At 27.5% G+C, this 22289-nt stretch overlaps 2 protein-coding genes across 5 annotated transcripts; one reads left to right on the top strand and one right to left on the bottom strand.

Moving 5' to 3' along the window:
• The first annotated feature begins 734 nt into the window (after nt 1–734).
• On the top strand, nt 735–4360 carry LOC126907534 (uncharacterized). 4 transcript variants are annotated; one of them, XR_007704554.1, is made up of 3 exons: nt 735–1077; nt 1555–2309; nt 4127–4360. XR_007704554.1 is itself a non-coding variant. In XM_050688900.1 (2 exons), exons 1-2 carry the CDS (start codon nt 2042–2044, stop codon nt 4324–4326), a joined length of 468 nt encoding a protein of 155 aa, XP_050544857.1. In that variant the 5' UTR covers nt 736–2041; the 3' UTR covers nt 4327–4360. The 4 variants fall into 4 exon arrangements, 1 of the variants encoding a protein (XP_050544857.1); XR_007704553.1 differs by having other exon boundaries at nt 735–2173; XR_007704552.1 differs by having other exon boundaries at nt 735–2309.
• A 12692-nt stretch (nt 4361–17052) lies between these two features.
• LOC126907552 (uncharacterized) lies at nt 17053–18062 on the bottom strand. Its single transcript, XM_050688919.1, has 2 exons — nt 17467–18062; nt 17053–17406 (listed from the first exon to the last, which is right to left on the bottom strand). Exons 1-2 carry the CDS (start codon nt 17821–17823, stop codon nt 17335–17337), a joined length of 429 nt encoding a protein of 142 aa, XP_050544876.1. The 5' UTR covers nt 17824–18062; the 3' UTR covers nt 17053–17334.
• Nucleotides 18063–22289: the final 4227 nt, after the last annotated feature.

Here is a 22289-nt window from a genome sequence, read left to right as displayed (position 1 = left end):
ATTTAAAAGATGCAGTGTTTCCAGAACATTTTCAAAAAATAAGTTGAAAAAGTTGACATTTGAGAAAATATTACTATTTTGAATCCTCTCCTTTGGGTAAATCAATAGTAAGATTTTCTAAAAAAATATTTAAAATAAAATGAGAATAACTAAAAGCTAAATTTAATAAGCTATTATAAAAAAAAAAATTGTCATGTTTCGTTCATTTTTCAAAAAGTTATGTATAATAAGGTTAAAAATTGTAAAAATTAATTTTCTTGGGAATTATCCTATTTCTTCAATTTTTGAGGGTAAAATGTCTTTAAATAGATACAATTTATGATCTTTTGACGTATCATTGAAAAGAAATGGCTCAGTGGCAGATGAAAAATAATGATAGACAAAAAATTACATATCATTGTAATATAAATCTTTTTAGCTTTGCATAGAAAGCTAATACAGTTACTTTTTAAATTCTGAAGTTGACACAAATTCTAAGCATAAGAGATGGTGGTAAAAAAAAACTATAAACACTAAAAAAGAAAATATTCCATAACACTATTATTTTTAAAAATAATATATAAGGTATAGTTAGAAGATCAGCTTGTTATATTAACTAAAACTAAATTACAAAGGAATCATATAGTTTTGAAATACAAAGTATATACAATTAAAGCAAATAGAATTCTATTTAAAGACACAAATATGTTCTTTTTAGCATATAAATGATTGTAATATACTTACCATTATTTTTATCATACATATAAAACAAGTGTTACTTATTTTAAAATTTTTCAAATATCCATTTAAAATTTATCAGTAATAGGATTTACATTAAAATTATGATATTAAGACTATACATAACTGTTATTCTTTACACAGAATGTGCAATTTCCTTAGACCCTTTAGAATTGCATTGTAATTTCTCTAAACATTTGTTTAATTATTTCAAATACAGTGAAAAATATTTATATAACTTTGAAAATAATACATCAGAATCTGAATTAAAAGATTATGGAACTGCAGTAAAATCTCATGGCGAAATTGTTATGATAATGTTAGATTCATTACGAGAAATGGACGAGGAGTATATTGCAGGTGATATAATGACTGTAAATTTATACTTGAACAACGTTTCAGGATCAATAAATATGATTGCTAAAAATAAAAATGGTGAGTTCAGTAGATCTGAAAGATCACAGAATTTGCTTGAAGGCTATAAAATTCTACATCGTTCAATTGTAGAAAGATTGGAATATTTTTTAAATGGAAAGTGTTTAAATATAACAGTTCAAAAATATTTCGTATCCCTAGCTAATTTTAATGAACCAATTAAATACAACCCGGAAGTATTGCTTAAAGAACTCGAAAAACTCAATAGTAGAATAATTAGTAGTATGAATGAATATTTGACTTTAAGAGATATGTTTGTGGGAACAGATAATAACATATTAAAAAAATATTGTCAGATAATAAAGCATTTGGCGAAATCTTTTGAAAGAAAATCATTCTATATTTTTAATCCTAAAAATGTTTTGTTTTACGATTTGATGGAAAATCGTCCTCGTTTTTCAGAGCTAGACTTTATATCAGGATCTCAATCAAGACAATATGCCAGATATAACAGTGACAAACAGCTAAATGATATTTTAGACATGGTTCGATATGCCCCGTTGAAAATAAAGAACAATAATAATTATCAAATAATGTTATACGATGTGTTTCGATTCATCAAGTTCAATTTTGACATGGAATATGTAGAAGTCTTTAAAACATTATTAAATATAGCAACAGTTCATCCAATTATAATGATTGTATGTTTTTACTTTTCATTAGTTAAAAAATTTGTTTTTCTTCCTAAATTTAAAAATAAAGAATTAAAATTAGCAATGAAAAATCAAATCATTGAAATGGGTCAACATATTGTTGAAATTATAAAATCCTTTATGGATTGGATTTATTTAGAAAAAATTTTACAATTTACGTAGCAAGTCATTTCAATAAAATATATGAACTTATTTTATCTTTCAAAGAACGCAATAATTTGTTTGTAAGTGACGAAATGTATTCGATACCAAAATATTACTATGACTTTATAAGAAAAAGAATGTTAATTTGGAGTATAAATCAATTACAGAAAGCAGATATCACAGAAGACAATTTTAATGACATTTGTCATTTAGCTGCTGAGGAAGTAAATAAAATTGCTTCATTCGTTTTAGGGTTGAAAAAATATAAGTATTGTTTTGAATTTGCGAATAAATATATTCCTACGGATTATGTGGATAAGCGAACATTTAATTGTATTATCAAGTATAATATCCCATTCGGTTAGTTCACAAACTCATTACAAAGATTTTTTTTTCTGTTTAACGAAAAAATGTAAAGAATTTTGGTAATGTTTAAATAATTAATCACGGTTTAGTTTTTATAGAAATATTATTAAAAAAAGATAAAAAAATTTTATCAGCTAAAACGTTAGTCTTAAATAGCATTTAAAATAGGTTTAGTTATAAAAATTAATTTTTATATAAATTAGAATTTGATTTATTTTTATGAAAAATATTAAATAACAACTTTCTTGTAAGAAAAAATTATTCCTAATGGTAGATTTTATTCAAAATTTTTACTGATTTTTAGGTAAATATATATTTATTCTACAAGTGAGAGGGGGCTCAATGTAGAAAAATTCCATGTGTGTGTTATTTTAAAAGTAAAACATCACTGTCACTATCCAGATACTTACATTTTCGTAATCTTTAAATTCTTTAATCTCAAAAAGTAATAATACAAAATGGGTTGTCGACACTAAACATATTATTTTATCTATGGTCAATAAAACAATAAAAAAAAAAAAATTAATAATGTCACCCTTAAAATATATTGTTAGAAATAGTTTGGTTTTCAATATACTATTTCTCGGGGTTCATAAAAATAGATAACATTTTTATCTGTACAATATATATTTTAAATAGATTCCTACACTATGTATTTCAAATGCTCTAACAAGGTATGAAATAAAAAAAAATCTTAATAATTCTGAGAAAATAAAATGTATACCAAATTTGGACCATTTTGTATATTGAAGGTTTACGATACAAAATGTTTAATACTTGACGAAATTGATCATAAAATTGTATGAATCCTTTTATTTTAATGTTTATAAAATTAATATTCGAATTATTTTTGATAAATTTCACCTAAAACGCTAACCACTCGATTGTTATTAAATAATATATTTTTTGAGAAATTTTTTTTATCTTTTGTTAGTTTTAAATATATCTCTATATAATTAGTTCAATTTTTTTAGCTATGTAATACTTTTTAAGTTTATCCCTATTCTTATTGTATTTGTATTGTTTTAATGAGAACCCGCATTTTTAATAATACAATTGTAAAAAAATAAAACTTTGACTTTACAATTTTTTTATCTGATTAGCTGTTTGTGTTTTACAATTGTTGAAAGATTTGGATGTCAAGTAAAAATTCATCATTGATTTGGTTTTATAATTCTGGTGGAAGTGCAACCGGTATTATATCTTCACCGTAGAAGAAATAATCTGTTATAATAGCTTGTAAATTATAATTATAGTAGTTATTAATAAAATTTACCCACGTCAGTTAACCTCTTAAACTTCAGTATAACATTAGAGTATGAATTTTAATAGACATAATATATGAAAGAAAAGATATCTCTACAATAGCTTAACAAGCTGTAACAGAAAACAGTTGATCGAAAAAAAATTGTAAGAACACAGTTGTTTGTAATTTTTCTCTTATCTTAGTGTAAAGTTAAAAATAAGAGTTCTTATTTAAAAGAATTATTAATAAGTATTTTTATCCCTTTAGGCACGAAAAAATAGATCATTTAACTGCTTAATAAAAATATTCTATTTTATAAGGTAGTTAAATATGTATGTTGCAATTCAAAATAATTAAGTTATCTCCCTTAAAAGGTATAAGGAATGGACCTAATATGAAAGTTATAAGGAAATACTTATACTAGCTTAAAAATGATATAATATTAATAGTAACAGTTACAGTACATATAGTCTTTCTTAGTAATGCTACTGTTATTCATCAATGTGAAATAAAATATATATATAATTTTTTACTTGAATATTATAACTAAAAATTTTGTTTGTAGATCAATTAAGAAAATATGAAGACATATATCAAACACTGTATTTTCCTGGTGTCAATACTAGTAATATAAAAAAATATTACAGTCATAGTTCAAATGATGAAAACAATGAGATGAATAATGATGAAAATAAAGTTTTTAATAATGGAACTCAGTCATATTACACTCCTAAATATCTAGTTGATTATTTACTTTATGATTAAATTAATAATTAATTTCATAATAATTTTATTAATAAAATTCTAATAACTTGATTTAAAAAATAGTTTATTAATTTTTGTTCACTTATTATAATCTTATTATATTATATGAAGTCCAAAAGTTGACACTATAAGTAAATCATTTCTTGAGTTAAAAATTTTCTGAATTTTGAACTTTGAACCACGAAATGAAGTTGAATTATTTTTTATAGTCAAGAAGAGACAAGAAGTCATTGATATTACAGTTTTTTTAATGGGGTTTGTTCAGAATATAGAAGAGTGGAAAGTGTTTTCTGAACCTTCTCTCTATGATCACAATTCCAGACGCTTCATTTTGAAACAAACAAAGTTGAAACTAAGATAACTACAGAAAAGACTTTTCTCATGATCTGAAAAACCTTCACATTAGATTAGTGTTGGAAAAATTAATGAAAGTTGTAATTGATAATCAGAATTGCATTGTTTTGGCTTACAAAAAAAACTGTCCTTTGATAGAAAAAAGGTATAAAACTAGGTATAGCTTGATGGAACTTTAATCTGTCAAAATTAAGGAAGAGTTCTCGTTAACTCTTAAACAAAACAATAATATCAGGTTTGGAACAACATTGAGTCCTGTAGGGACTCTCAAAGGAAATACAAATCTGCATTGAAATGTCCCAGAGAGAGCTATAAAAAGTTCTATGGGGAATTATAATAACTCCTTAGAATTACTAGACTTTTACAATCAATTTAGACTGAACAAAACTATTGAAGTAATATTATTGTCAGATGACACACTTCTCAATCTATTATATACTGCAAAAACTAGCCATATACCGGAGGTTCGGGGACGACGAAAAGGTGGCAAAAGCGGTTACAATGGCCGTGACCTATGTTCCTCGTAATATTAGCAAAAATCTACACTAAACCAACGTGCCTATCCTTATATTAGTCAATGAAATAAACAGTTTTTCTCACCTTGCTCAATTAGCATGGGAGAAATCGGAATGCAAATTGTATTGTAAAGATACAATCCAAATAATCTAAGTCGCGGATCATTTATTGGAACGATCCAGGAAAACTTTATGCAAAGCTTGTTACTTAAAAGTTAAGACGACCAACTTTGTATTGTGTTTTATACACAACCTTTTTGGATATGACATGTACTTTATGTTTATACTTTCCTATCCATACAATACCAAATATATATTTAAATAGCTTAACATTTTATTATTATTCACCGAACATTAACTATGTGTAAATAAGTGACATCGCACGTGATTTCTGTGCCTTTTCCTTTTTCTTTTTAAACTGGTTTATTTATAAACCGTTATGGCACAATTATTACTTTTCCATTGTATGTAATAAAAATTTGTTCTTCTCGTTTTGTTTGTTGTTTGGCAATTGCTGCTTAGGTTGTTGTAGTCTGAGCAAATTTTTTTTTCGTTTTACTATAAAGTCTTATTATTGTAATAATAATTATTACAAACAATTAAAAACAGAATTATTCTGTTATCCGTTTTTATTTTAGCCAATAAATTAATGGAAATAAAAATAATTTGTCACGAAATATTAAAAAAATATTAAACATTTAATATTGTTAAAACGTATATAACCACGAATTTTTCGTAGTATGAGAATTCACTATCACTTCTTCTTTATTTGCACAACCTTTACTGTTGTATAAATCCACATTAGAATGTTGCGTGGCCGCAACTATAGACTTAATTTTCAGGTAGGAGTTTTTTGACTGTGATGTATGTCATTGATATTAAAATGATAGAGCCACCGCGAGCAGTTCCGTCTGGATGGTTAGTTTTGTATAAAGTATAGTTAAAAATTTTAAAGTTAGATTTTTCGGTAACGTGTGTTTCACTTATAAGTGCTATGTCAATAATTGACGAATACTTTATTAAAAATAAATTATTTATTTTTCGTTAAGTACAGTTTGTAGTTCATCTTTGTGTTGATGTAAGCCGTTAGCATTCCATAGGAGTACTTTGATAGCATGTTTTTGAGTAGAGTCATTATTAATCATTTTTCAGAAGAATTTTGTTTATTACAGTTGTTAATAGTGTTATTAAAGGATTGATTATGGATTTAAGGTCAGTTAAGAATAAGGAGAGTTGTTTAGTAAGGTCGTTACTGTCTATATTGGTCATGTGATTTTGTGTATTGTTTTTAGAGTTATGCTGTTGAGTTACATGTGCGTTAGTACTATGTTTGTTAGTGTTTGGTGGCTGGGTGTTACCAATGGGGACTTGTATATTATTATATACACTATTGACATTATTTACATTATTTATACAGTTTTCATTTGGATTTATAAAATTATGATTAAAATGGAAATTTTTTCTTTGGTTTGAATTAGCGTTCCTTTTCTGCTGTTCATTTTTATAAGCAGGTCAACTACGATAGTTTGCTGGGTGGGCTCCTCCACACAAGGTACATTTGGGCGGCTGATCGACAGGTTTGAGGCACGCATCAGTCAAATGTGAGCCATCACATTTAACACAACGGGGCTCGTGATTACAATATTGTTTTGAGTGACCAAAGTTTTGACACCTAAGGCACTGAATTTGATTGTTGTTTGGTTTGGGTACTTCAAATTTGACTTTAGAATAGCAGATAAGGTTTACTTTGAAAATATCGTTGTTGTTTGGCTTTGGCACAAGATCTATGAAAAACATAGGGAGGGGGGTTTTAGACTGACTTCTTAGGACATTAACCACTTGTTTAACATTGAAACCAAGTTTTTTTAATTCGTCTTCTATAAATTTTATGTCTGTAGAATGATGCAGTTTTTTGAGAACGACACGAAAAGGTTTATATTGTTAAGTTTGGTATGTGTGGAAATCGACGTTTTTTCGTACAAGTAATTGAACGATTTTTCTATAAGATTCAGGAGTATTGAGATTAAGACGAAAACTAGAGATACTGCTCTTACACAAAAATTCATTCGAACCAATATTTTTTTTAATTAGTTCACAAAAGTTTAAATAATTTAACTCAGATTTAATAAATATGGGAGGTGGCTTATGAATAATTGGTTTGGTTGTGAGTTCCGTTTCAATTTCCTCGTCATTCGTTTGTAACGGACTATACCGGTTTGATAATCTCCTAATGTTATTATTACATGGGCCGTGTTTAGATATTGGCGATGAACCAGGTGATTGAGTATGAGGTCTTTTGTTCGATGATGAAAATACTGTAATCCACTCGTCATCAGAATCGGCGGCGTTATCGGGTTTATTTGTTTCGCTTTTGTTAACTATCTGGCTACGGTTAATAATAGTAATTAGCCGTTTGAGATGACGGTGGCGTCTTATTGCGGTTATACATTTTGCGACATTTAAGTGTATTATAATTCTTACCTTGATCCCAAACGATCACACGGTGTTGTGAGTTTTATGCAGTAAACGATCTCTGTAATGCGGACTTTCGAACAGTATAAGTTTGAAAAAAGAAACACAAGGTTTGACGTAGTTTTAGATATAATAATAGCGGGAGCGTAACACGAGACAACATATAAACATTAAAATAATAATACTAAATAAATACAACTCAAACTTTGTAACTAGCGGGTAATCTTATTATTCTATTTGGTCAATTCTTCCTTTCCTTCTGCTTTTTGCTTTCTGTTCCTACACCATTACTTTCCTCTATCATCCCTTATAATATAAGATCTGGGTCCAGCTTCTTTTACTATAACTTCTTTCAACCACTCATTGCCTTTTTGCATTGATACTTTTTGTCCTATCACAAAACTATCTCTCTCTTTAGTATTCCTAACATAATACATTTTATACTTCAATTTATTTTCACATAATTTATCATAAATATCACTTGGCACTTTAGGAACTAATTTATTTGTATGTATTGGTAATGCAGTCTGTAATAATCTACCCATTAGTAGTTGACAAGGTGCTAAGCCTATGGACGGTATTGGTGTTACCCTATATTGTAATAAACCAAAAATAAAAAGAAAGAAAAGAAAGTATATTAGATGGGGGTAGATGGTAAGGGTAAAGGTAAATAATTAAATAAAATAAAAATAAATAATGGGTTATAGTTATATTAATTATGCGGTTTTTATTATTAAATTATAATTAAAATAAAAATGAAATATATCGTCTATAATATTTATTATATGATTTACACAATAATTGTTTTTCTTATTAATTATTAATTTTTCTATTTCATTTTTATTAATGGTTTATTACGCAATAGATTGTTAGAGATTCGAAAGTATAGATTAAATTGTACTTACCTTACGGCGTGTGTAATGCAATAATATTTCAAATAATCCAATGTTGATTTTGGTATTAAACGCACTACATATACGATTTACACTATACGTCATATAGTCCATATAATTACTTACAAAAACTATTCAAAATTTTAAATAATAAGATTTAACTACACAAAGTCTACGACTGATCTTACTTGAAAATGATTCTAAACACTCTATATTTTATTATAAATATAATTTAATTTTTTTACTTATTGATTTTTTTTACGTCTGTTGAATAAGTATTTTTTTAGAGAGTATATTTTCTTTAGAGATCGACACCAATATTTCTTACATTTTCCTCTGGCCTGGCCAAAACAAAATTTAGAAATATTTATATCTTTGTAAAAAAATTTATCAAGGCGGAATTGTGGTGGCCCAATGTGTCCCAGCACTAGAAAGCGCCTTGAAAGAATGCGACACAATAATCACCAAGACAAAAATTAAACATTAAAAATATATTTGTAAGTTTTTTTGCACTGTTCGCCGGCGCGATGCTCGTTAAAGCAAAGATATTAAACTCAAAGACTAGCTACCCAATACACATAGGCTTACAAATATATTCTAAACTAATACACCTAATTCTAGAATAATATTTAGTTGCAACCTTTACTCTGTCCGCCAGCGCGATGTTTGTTAGAACAAAAACATTAAGCTTAAAGACTAACTACCCAATAGGAAAAGATCACAATATATTTTTATTATTAACTAAAATTTAAAGTTGTATTGGATTTATTATTAAAATAAAATAATTTTAAAAAAGGGTTTAATGTTTAAAATATTATTTGACATTTATTTTCACAATAATAAAAATAAAACATTATTATTTAATGAACAAATTAAATTAAATTAAAAGATTCACCAAAACATAACTCATCTTAAAATTTCTAAGTGTCATTTAGTTTTAAAGAAAAATATTCTAAGTCCAAATTAATTTAAAAATCGACTAAGTCCCGGAGAGTGATATCTTGAGTAAAGTGTCGTAGATTTTGTCTTTAAAAATCACCGAAAGAATTGGTTTAGATGGGGGAAAATGGCTTTTTATAGTCTGAAAGGGGTGGCCCAGCGATCTCTACAGCGATCCTGGAAGCTGAGGCTTTGTATTCTAATTGTTTAATTAAAAGAGGGTTCTACGTGTAGGCGTTACTTAATAATTTCTACAAGATGGAGATTTTTTGCATGATTAAAGGGTTATTTTGTATTTTAAATAAGAGAACCCTGTTTTGGTGATCTTGTATAATCATAATATGTGACATACATGTACAAATGATAACATCATATTATATGTTAATATTATATGTAATAATATTGTTGAATGAAATAGGTTATGTAATTAAAAGATTTAGAAATTATTTGTAATATAATACTATTTAATATAAAATGTCAAACATATAATATAAGAGATGTACAACGGCAACGGGACACTTTACTTGATAGACGGCGAAACTACGACTTAACTGTAAACATGAATACAATAGGCTGCATTGAGTAAAACAACATAATCGTAAAAGGAACGTGTCCCTTTGACCTTGTACTATACTAACATAAATAAAAATACATTAAACTGTTATCTTAAATAATAATACTGTACCAAGTGTGTTGTTTAATAATATCAACACTTCCCCTTAAACAATACACCCGTACATAGTTAATTTAAAAAAATTATAAATCTATATATCTAATTCCTGTTCTTGAAATCTTGTTCGTGGTGTTGGCTTGGTCAAGATGTCAGCTAACTGCACTTTGCTGGTCACATCCTCCAGTGAAAACATCCTTTCATTGAACTTCTCACGAATTTAATGATAACGAATATATAGATGTTTAGTTCGTTTATCGAATTCTGGATTCTTCAACAATTTTATGGCACTTTGATTGTCTGCATACAGAACAGGTGTCTCTCCCTGTGTTTCCAGAAGACCACTTATTAGTAGCGTCAACCAAGTTAATTCCTGGACTGCTTGACTCTGTGCCATATATTCAGCCTCAGTAGTTGAGAGTGCTGCTGATTTTTACCTTTGTGAACACCATGCTACTATTCCATTAGTCATCATGAAAATGTATCCTGATGTTGATCGCCTAGTTGTTGTATCACCAGCATAGTCTGCATCACTATAACCATATAACTTAAGTTTCACCCTAGAATGAAAAAATAATCCATAGTTATAGGTTCCTATTAAATATTTTAAAATACGTTTCACCGCATTCCAATGTATTATCAGAGGCTTTTCTAAACAGCGACTGACCAGATTTACAGCAAACGTTATATCAGGCCTTGTGATCTAACTTAGATACAACAAACTTCCTACTGCTTCTCTGTATGGAACCTCCCTTGCTTGTAATGATTCAGATAAATTTGCATCTAATGAGTGTTGTGGATCTGCAGGAATGCATAAGGCATTGAAATNTGTTGTGGATCTGCAGGAATGCATAGGGCGTTGGATTCAGCCATATTGAATCTCTCCAAAACGCGTTGACAGTATAATGACTGATGTATAAATATTGACCCATCTGATCTCTGATCAATTTCAATTCCCAGAAAATGATTAAGTTCGCCTAATTTTGTCTCAAAGTTGCTCATCAGGTACTTCACCATCATGTCCACCTGCTCATCATTTGTTGCTGCTATCATTTACAAAAATAGCTACAATCATTAATTGTTCATTTTTATTATTTACAAATACACTGGAATCTGCCTTTGTTTCTTTTAGATCAAAGTTTAACAACAAATTTTTAAATTTTGTATTCCAAAACCTGGATGCTTGTTTCAATCCATACAAGCTTCGTTGAAGTTTGCAAACTTGTTTAGTTCCATCTTCATAACCTTTTGGCTGGTTCATGTAAATCTCTTCTTCAAGATCACCATATAAAAAGGCTGTTTTAATATCAAATTGTCTGAGTTTTAATTTTCTGGCTGCTGCTATTGCTAGCAGTACTCGTATAGAGTCATACTTTACAACTGGACTAAAAGTTTCTTGAAAATCAATTCCATGCACTTGTGCATAGCCTTTTATTACTAGTCTGGCTTTAAATCTATCGATTTCTCCATTTTTCTTGAGTTTGGTTCGATATACCCAGACATTGTTAGGTACTTTTTTATTTGTTGGTATATTTACTAATTTCCAGGTTTCATTCTTTTTTAATGACAACATTTCTTCATCCATTGCGTCTTTCCAATCTTCTGAATTTTCTTGTGTCATAGCTTCTTCATATGTAACTGGGTTATCACACATTGAATAAAATGTTTCTGTTCTATACCTTACTAGTTTTTCTAAATTTTGTCTATCTCTAAGTCTCATTTTTAATTGCTCATGTGTCTTATCTGCTGATTGATCAAGTTCATCCATGTTTTGTTTTCTTTCAACATTATTCTTATCATTGTTATTTTCTTCACTTTCAACCACCATTTCTGAATTTATTTCTTCATCTTCTTTTCTAATTTTGATTTCTATTTCCATAGATTCTTTGAATATAACATCTCTGCTTAATGAAACTTCTTTTCCATCAAAGCATATGCGGTATCCTTTAGTTTCTTCTGAATACCCAACAAATATTCCTTTTCTCCCTTTTTGATCCCATTTTCTATGTTTTTTTTTTTGGTATATGAACATAAACATCACTACCAAATACTTTCAAATTGCTTATATTGGGACTTTTATTATACCATAATTCATAGGGCGTTTTTTCTTTGTTACCTGAATTTAACGTACGATTCAATACATATACAGCTGTATTTACCGCTTCAGCCCAAAGATTTTTTGACAAATTTTTACTGTACAAAATAGTTCTAGCTGCTTCTACTATTGTACGCATTGTTCGTTCAGCTTTACCATTCTGCTGTGGTGTATATGGTACACTGGTCTTATGTTTTATACCAAATTTATTCAAAATAGCTTTGACTTCATCACTCTTATATTCCACAATATACTTTTATAACCACAATCACTTCGTAAAGTAAGAACTGATATATTTAACTGATTTTTCACTGTATTTAAGAATAATTCAAACTTCTCTTTTACTTCTGATTTTTGTTTCATAAAATATACATATGTATACTTAGAGTAATCATCTTTGAATATAACAAAGTATCTTTTACCACCAAGAGAATTTTCTTCCATGGGTCCACAAACATCACTGTGAATTATCTGACCTGGTTTTGTTATTTTGGTACTGCTCAGTGTAAATGGTTTTCTGTGTTCTTTACCATAAATGCAAACTTCACAGAAAAATTTGTTTTCCATATCTGTGAATTGAATACCCATATGCCTTAGGTAATTTCTAACATATTGAACATTCTGATGACCTAGTTTTTCATGCCACTGTTGTAATGTAAGAATTTTTTCAGCAATATTCACTTGACCTATCTCTTGCGAAATACTTGTTTTAAAAATCATCGAAAACAATTTATTCTCACGAATTCCAACAGCAACTGTACTATTTCCTCTTTTAAATGTACAAACATTTATGTCTGTTATCATTATTATACCTTTATCAAAGCACGCTCCACATGAAAACAAATTTACTTTGAGTTCAGGTACATGTAAAACATTTAACAAATAAACTTGAATTATTTGAGAAAATTAATATTTTAAGTCACATAGTCACATTAAAATTAAATACACAGATACAAAAAGTGTAAAAAAGTAATCGAAGCTAATTAAAAGTCAAGGTAACAAATTGTTAAATGGTTGGACATAACACAAAATAACTTAGAAAGTTTATACTAAACAAAATATTATAATTTGGTCCAAGTTAATAGCGTGGACATTTCATAAATGCTAACAAAAATATGCATAATAAAACTATATTTTATGGTCTACAGCTTGAAAAGTACTCACTATACCAGTGACCTAATTAAGAATAATCACGTATAAAAATTAAATTCACAGCATTGAATCTCACCAAACCTAAAATGTTTTTTCACTACATTTCTCACAGTTGTACCCTAAATAAAAATATTTGTATGAATACCTCCTTATTCATATAATTTTATATAAATTATTTAAACTTGGTTCATTAATTTAAAAATACATCTCACAGTATATTATAATCGGCACGTTTGCTTTGATGCGTATCACACATTTATTTTGTTTAAAAAAAAGTTATTGCTTTTCCTAAAATTATGACTAAAATGTTAATCGTTAATAATTATTTAAACACGAACCCAATTCAACACTTTCTATAGCGTATTCTAATAAGTTTTTAAATAGAAAATAGTAAAATAAAAGGGTATTATCGAATTTAAGATATCAATCTAATTTAGATTTCGACATCATTTATTATCTATAGAAACTGTTTCACGATAAATATTTAGATAGGAAAAGTTTTTATTAAAAGTTAAGTCACTATGTTAAAGTAGATAACAAATTTTCAATCATTTGATTAAATATATTATAAATTTATATTTATAGAATTATAATATAGACTAGTTCATAAAACCTTTATTAATTTATTCATAAGTGTTTTAAACATAGATTATAAATAAAAGTGTCAAATGAAAAAAATCTGTTTGGATTATTAATGTATCATTTATTGCATTTAAGAAATTCAAATAAATAGCATCTCTTTAAAATTACTTTATATGACCAAATGAAAAAAGTATATAATAATGCAAAGTATTATTATTTCAAACTATATTATAGGAATTAAAATATTAAATTTATTAATGAAAAATGTACTACTCTTATTATTATAATTATTATATAATATTGTAATTTATATACTATTAAAAAAAAAAAATTTGTTTTTAACAATTCCAAAGAATATTTTGGATTAAGTCAATAAAGTTATGTGATTAAATAGAAAATTTTAAATTATTTTAGTTTTTCAACATTTTTTGATTTTATTTTTTTTATAAATTCATGATTCCTTTCAGTAAATAGTAAATTTTAGCAACATAAGTTTTTTTTTTAACAAATACTTAGTATTTGTATATTGGATGTTTATTAAGTAATGGAACGGAATTCTATTGTTCTCATTGTTTGAAACAATTGACTTGTCTCCTTACATTTTGAACAGTCTATACATTGGTAAAAAGTAAAGTCAGTATATTATAATAATAAAATATTTTATATTGAAAATATAATTAAGAAATTATAATAAATTTGTACTTAAGGATGTAGAAACAAACCTTTGCTTTGATAATTTAAATTTTAAAAAAATAATATGTTGAGCAAAAAAAGAAAGGACTTTTATAATATATATGAGAATATTAAGAATAGTGAGATTTAAAGTCTTATGTGTTGTTTGATAAAATGGCCACGTCTACCATGGATATCAACGGCTCACAAAGCAAAATAATATTTGTAACCTGGTATGTATCCAGCTAAAAAGTATTGCATTGGATTTGAAGTTGATTCAATATCATTTATATGAATCCCGTGGCGAGAGTTTTCATAAAGATTACTCCAATAAAATAGTTCGTAATAACAAATGTCCTCATGACGTTTTTTTAATTCCATCTCCCATTGAAGCATCAAAAATATTTCATTTTTTTTTATTTTAAAACTGATTGGCGCTGGTGGAATTTTATTCCGGCCAGGCTCGTTTTCAACAGGCAACGGTGGCGGATACTCTTTTTGCGATTAAGACATTTCGCCATTCTATTAATATTTGGCCATATAACTGAACTAGATCGAATTGTGTACGATATATGATCGTATGAACAGGAAGACGCCGTGTTAGTTTCACAAGGTCCAACCTGAATGTTGGGTGTCAAAGGAACTTGAGATTCATCCAACTGAACGACCTTACTGTCTAATTTTTTTTGTTGACTACTCTCCACATATTCCATACGAACTTTTTGTAAACCAAAAGGCCCACGTCTACCGTGTTCGTCTACAGCTCTGATACCGAAATGATACGTATACTTGACGTTACCTATTTCATAACCCATAGGTAATGAACAACAGTCAACCATACCGATCTTTTACCACATTGCTGCGCGTGGAATAGCGTTTGTCTCTTTACAATAATAAATTTCGAAACTAACTATTTTAGCATACGAATAATTTATCTTTAAATCCCAAATCAAAGCGACAATTGTTCCTTTAGGGTGCGCAGTGAATTTTGGAGCGGGCGGTGTTTTTTTCCAAATTGACTTGGTCAAAATTTGTTGTGCAATAGGCAACGGTGGCGGGTACCTGAGGTTTGTTCTTCCCATAGATAGAAAATATGATGTGTTATCAAATCGTCGTGGTACTTCAGAATCACTCACGTATTCCATTTCTACAAAAATATTATTAATCGAATCAAATATTTCCAAAAAACTTGAAAAAATTAATTGTCTATTGAAATATTTTAGTACGTAAAATTACGGAGTGCAATTATTTTCTTAGAAACAATGTTAATTATTTAATAATAAGTTACGTAATCATAGAAACAAAACTGTTCATAAATATGTGACAATGATTACAGCTAATTATATTGGCCTATGAATATTAACACTTGTAAAATTTTCTAATTTTTTTATCTAATTTCTAACGCGAAACGAATTTTTAGGGGATTATTATATTAATATTATTTATTCAATATTATATTAAAAGATCAAAAGTTCTAGAAAATTTTAGGCAATCTCGTATTTTATTAGTCTAGTCATGATTTTTTACAGATTTGAATAACATAAGTTAGTAATTAATGTTTGGATTACTTAATACTCATAATAATTTGAATCTAGTGATAAAATTTGTTATAATTTTTGCAATATGAAATGTTATCAAATAATTAATCGGATTTTTTAATAAAATATTTTATTATAATTTAATGTGTTTTCAATTGTAGAAAAAAATGTATAATTGATGTGCTCATGTTAAGGAAATTGTCTTAATACTATAAAAATTAGTTTTCAAATTAATAAAATTATTTCAAAAATACATTTTCCTTACATTTTGAACAGTCTGTACATTGATACAAATAAAGTGAGTATATTGTAATAGTAAAATATTTATTTCGATAAATGTTATAAAAACACTTAAAAAATTAGTTTTCTTAGATTTATATGTTATAGAATGTATTATAACTTCATTTATATTTACAGTTCGAAGTAATGTAATAGTAATCACAAATTTTATCAAGGAATCCATAAATGTCTAGTCGTATACTTAGTGCAGTTTATTATTCGTTTTATTATGAAAGTATATTAGGGTGGTCGCTATTTTTTAAGTTTTAAAATTTGAGAAGCGCCGGGTATAAATTTGTTCCTTTATGTCTAATGATAATCTCTAAAAAATTTGAGCTTTATACTACTTGATTAACTGGGCGCACATGAAGCTCAAAGTTTTGGAAAAATATGAAAAATTTCAGTGTTTTACATTTTTAGACTACAGACTTTGTTTTACGAAAAATATTATAATATATAATATTTTAGCTATTGTAATTTTCTATAAAAAAGGTCTTCTTACAATTTCGCGTTTATTTAATACTTTTTGGTTAAAATAATAAAACTCGACAATACTCGTGATTTATGAAAACTTCCAACTATTTGGTTTTTTGTAATTATCTGGTTTAATTTTCGCATTACAAAAAAAATTTTAAACATAAATTTGTTTAAAATGATATTTTAAATAAAAAATGTTATTAGATAATTTCCTTTAAAACTGATAGTTTTTGAAAAATTTATAAAAATATTTAAAATAATTGCCCAATACTTTTACAAAACAACACTTAAAAAAAAAATAATTATAATAAAAATGCAGTTATATTCATATGTATATATTCTATATGATTTACTATTGAAATCAAAGAATTTATTTATTATACGCCTGATTCAAAACTTTTTTTGTCGCCTGAGGATATTGAGTTCTGTAATCTTGTACCACCTAAAAAAAATATTGTTAAAAATAATTTTAAGTAACCTTTTAAAAAAAATATATATTTACTTGTAACAAGAATTGTTTTTGTGATTCGTTTCTTGTTATACTTTTATTGAAATCTTGTATAAGTTTTATGCCCCTTTCAGCTGAATCGTTTACTACTTTTAGCTCCTTAATAATTTGTTTACCTTGTTGGTATTCGCGAGAGCTTGACCACTGAGATGGGTGTATATGTAAAAAATTTTTAATTTTGTATCGTTGAAAAATATTTTTTGAATGTCCATTAAACAGGGATATTAATACATCATCATCACATTTTTCTAAAAATAAAGGTACTTGATTTAAATTTAAAGACAGCTTTTTTATTTGGTAGTCTTTGTTGTCTTCGTCAATTTCAGCAAGTGTTGTCATTTGTTCTACCATTTTGATTTTAGTATCAACACTTATACTATCATCAAACAATGAAAAAGCTACACATTCGTTTGTTAAATAGTATAAATGATTGACTAACTTTCCAATAGCTATCTCAGAGATATTTTGATCAATATCTTTATATTGATACAATTTTCGTAAAAACTGAATATCTTTTAATGGTGCACATATTGCCTCTGGTGCATAAATCCAATATATAATGTAGCATTTTACAATAAAACATGTAAATAGAGTTAATGATTTTTCTTCTTTTTTAGTTAAATTGAACTCAGTACGAAATAAATAAATTTTTAATGCATATATGGCTTTAGCCATCCACCTTGCCATGTAANAACTCAGTACGAAATAAATAAATTTTTAATGCATATATGGCTTTAGCCATCCACCTTGCCATGTGATAGGCTCCTGGTTTCTTAAATTGTATACCTCCGGGGGGTATTCCACCCAAAAAAATGATTGCAAGATCAATAAGCTCACGATAGTCTTCACGAGGATATTTTTTATAAATAGCAATATTATAATTTTTCAAAATATTATCCAAGTCATCACCAACAACACTTCTTATTTCAGAACTATTTATGCCTGGAACAAAATTATTTGTATTTACTTGGGACCAATTAGCTTGGAACCTTTTAAATAGTGGGATATCAGGCCCAGAAATTGAAAATTTAGATTTCCCAAATACAGCTGCTAATACTATTTCTGAAACGTGATGTCGGCAGCCAAAATATAATAAATCCCTTTCTAATTTTTGTTCCAATAACATGCATGCTCCTTTTATCCTGCCAGTATTTGACGCTGTAGTATCAAATCCAATTGCTTGGACATTTTTTATTAAGTTCCAACTTTCCAACGTATCATATACAGCTGATGCCATTTCAAGTCCGGTAGCAGCAGGTATTTCTGGAACACCTAAAAGTTGTTTAGTACCAGCACCTGTAGCAATTACAGCCAATCTTTCGACTGATTTTCCACTTATATCATGTAGTAATTTAGTGTCCCAATGGATTGTTACTATTTTGTCATTAAGCTGAGAAAATTTTTCTTTAATTCTTATGTAATTTTTTTTTCGAAATTGTTCCCGTTGTTTTGAAATTGATGTCCGATTTAAAACATAAGACGATGGATCTAGAGATACAGCATCCAAAAAAGCCATAATTAAATGTATACAATCTCGCCCACTAACGTTACATCTATCTAAAGCTGCAGATAGTCGAGAGGTTAATAATTCTTTGCGGGGCCTTTTTGTGGGATTTTCATAGATTTTTATTTCTTGTTCTTGAACTATTTCTTCTTCGATGCAATCAATTTGCGAATCAGATGAACAATTCTCAGAATCGGCAACATCAAACTCCGCTAAAATATTACAATACAATAGTATAATAATTTTTGTCCTTTTATAAAAGCTTATATTTTTATTAATATGACTTAAATATAAAATTTGTAAGTCAAGAACTGTAATCGATTGGATAGAATGATACATCATACCCTCACTGTTCACGGTTCAATACTCTTAAAAATAAATGGTTTTTTTTTAATATTAGTACTTTTGATGGCCATACCTGAAGTAGAAGGAATGCCAATGTCTGCAGATTTGCGTTTTCTTTCGTTTTCTTTTTCTATCCTTAGCTGTCGTGTTTTTTCCAATAGTTCTTCTTTTTTATCAATACCTACCATACAGCCTGTTCGTCCTTTTTCGCGCTGTTTGATTAAAAATTGCTTATCCTCATCGTACTTAATAAGTATTAATGCATCTCTATGTGCTATATCGAACAAATCATTTAAAGAATCGCTAAATTCAGTTCGCTGTTTATTCAAACTTTCACTTGTTCTATTAATAGTTTTGGAGAGTGATTGCCACACTTCATAAAGTTTTTGTAGTTTTAATTTACATTTATGTAGTTCTTGTGTAGGAATTTTTGCTTTTTTCCAGTATATAACACATTCTTCAATAACCAATGATGCACTGACATTAAAGTTAAGCTTGGCAATTCGCATATTATAAAATAAAACACGTAAACAGTCACCATTTGAAGGTAATTTACTTCCGGTTATTTGGTGTTTAAAAAATCCAACAAGAAAAATTTTTTGGCGAAGTGACGACATACTTAACACAATTAAAAAATTGATACTTATTATAATATAAAAAAAAGACAATCGCTAGTAGAGATAAAAAGTTCAGAAACTACAAAAATATTGTGTTATCACGTCCTATAACTCTGTTAATGTTAGTACTTTGTCATTCTAAGATATTNTTAATGATAGTACTTTGTCATTCTAAGATATTTTTTTTTTGTTATTGTACTTAGAAAAATTATCAGTAAACAGGTTTATTAAACGGAATCCAGAAATCATGGCACAGTATGATATAAATAGCACAAAATAGTTCACGTTATAAAAATTAGAACATATCGATAAAATATTTTTATTATATTTATCAATACTTCAAAAACTATCAGTTTTAAAGGAAATTATCTAATAACATTTTTTATTTAAAATATCATTTTAAACAAATTTATGTTTAAAATTTTTTTTGTAATGCGAAAATTAAACCAGATAATTACAAAAAACCAAATAGTTGGAAGTTTTCATAAATCACGAGTATTGTCGAGTTTTATTATTTTAACCAAAAAGTATTAAATAAACGCGAAATTGTAAGAAGACCTTTTTTATAGAAAATTACAATAGCTAAAATATTATATATTATAATATTTTTCGTAAAACAAAGTCTGTAGTCTAAAAATGTAAAACACTGAAATTTTTCATATTTTTCCAAAACTTTGAGCTTCATGTGCGCCCAGTTAATCAAGTAGTATAAAGCTCAAATTTTTTAGAGATTATCATTAGACATAAAGGAACAAATTTACGCCCGGCGCTCCTGAAGTTTCGTACAAAAATTTTCCTTCATATGTAAATAGCGGCCACCCTAAAGTATATATTGTAAGCTTGTTAGTATTGTACACTTACAAAACAATGTAATGTGTAAAAAATAGTGTTTTTAATATACCTATCATAGTTCTCATTTCCTTTATCCTATTTTTATTCTTCATGGCTGAAATTTAAATGCAAATAAGATCGAATACATATAATAAATTTTAACTATGTTTCAAAGTTTTCTACGCATATAGATTAGTTGACAGGTAATATTGTATTATTTTTATACAGAAACGAGAATAGCATACTAAAATATTAAAAAATAGTGGCGACTATATTTTAATCGTGTCATCTGCATAAGGGTAGTAGTGATGATATACCTTACCCTAATTACTTAATTATGTACATGTGATACGATTAATAACGAGCGTTGATCAAAAAAATGTTTTAAACATAAATTTTGATAGGCCTTTTTGATAGATTGATTGACATGTAATCTATGGCTACAATTGAATAATATGACTCGAGACAAAATTGTTTTTCGTTTAGTGCAACAATAATTAAATACGTAATACATTATATAATTAGAAACTATATTAAGTCGGGAAATAAAATCATTAAACACGTAAAAAACTCATAACTTATGAACAATCTTGTTGAACATATTGATATTTATATGATACTGTAAAGATGATGATTTCCTATTTTATAAGGTAAATTTTTAATAAAATCAACATTTTTTTCTGCATTCATTTGTAGAAGAACTTCCCACAAAACCTGTAATAATATTATTATAAAAAACAAAAATAAAATAAAAAGAATAACTTATTTTTATTTTTACCATTGTTCAATTGGCCAAATAAAATGTTTCTAATTCTCGTTACTTTGGTGATTTAAATATAGAACACAAATCGAACTTTGATGTTGTGTATAAATCAAATTAATTTAATTTATAAGATAGGATCATGAATTTCTGAGGTCACCCTTCTTTTCTTAAACATTAGTTCTATTGAGCTGATAGTGAAACCAAATATTTAAAAAAATATTTTACCCGCCATGAAAAATGTATGCATACGTCCTTAAATAAGATAATACCTGATCATTGTCAGTATTAATCTATAGTTGTCTCAACTATGCAGTGATACCATTGTACTGGTGTTTCTTTTTATTTTTAAAAATGAAGAACAATAAATTTTAGAAAATATTGAGAATAAGAAACTATGCTTATGTTTAATATACATCTATTAAAAGACACTTTCAATAAATTTTATATGAATTTAGTAAATCCGCTAACGTTGCCAACAGATGTAAGAAGGCGAGAGACAGACTTCTTGGCCATCTCTCAGTGCCACATCCGGACATCACATATTATTAATCCATACGCTATATGGCATTAACATGCAGATCTTTTCAGTCAAAGTGTTTACGTTTGTCACCATCATTTTGGACCTTGTCAAATGGTTCAATGTCAAATTTTAGCACATAAATGAATCGTAAATTAACGTCTCGTCATTGTTCATAGTGCACTTGAATGCGTCGTTACATTATTTTCGCACTTGCGATTATTCATACCCCACTAATGT

This window comes from Daktulosphaira vitifoliae, unplaced genomic scaffold (assembly GCF_025091365.1).
Source record: "Daktulosphaira vitifoliae isolate Bord-2020 unplaced genomic scaffold, ASM2509136v1 Scaffold_5, whole genome shotgun sequence".
Lineage (NCBI taxonomy): Eukaryota > Metazoa > Arthropoda > Insecta > Hemiptera > Phylloxeridae > Daktulosphaira > Daktulosphaira vitifoliae.
The sequence above is the reverse complement of the archived record's forward strand: the minus strand, read 5'-3'. Positions and strand labels throughout refer to the sequence as shown.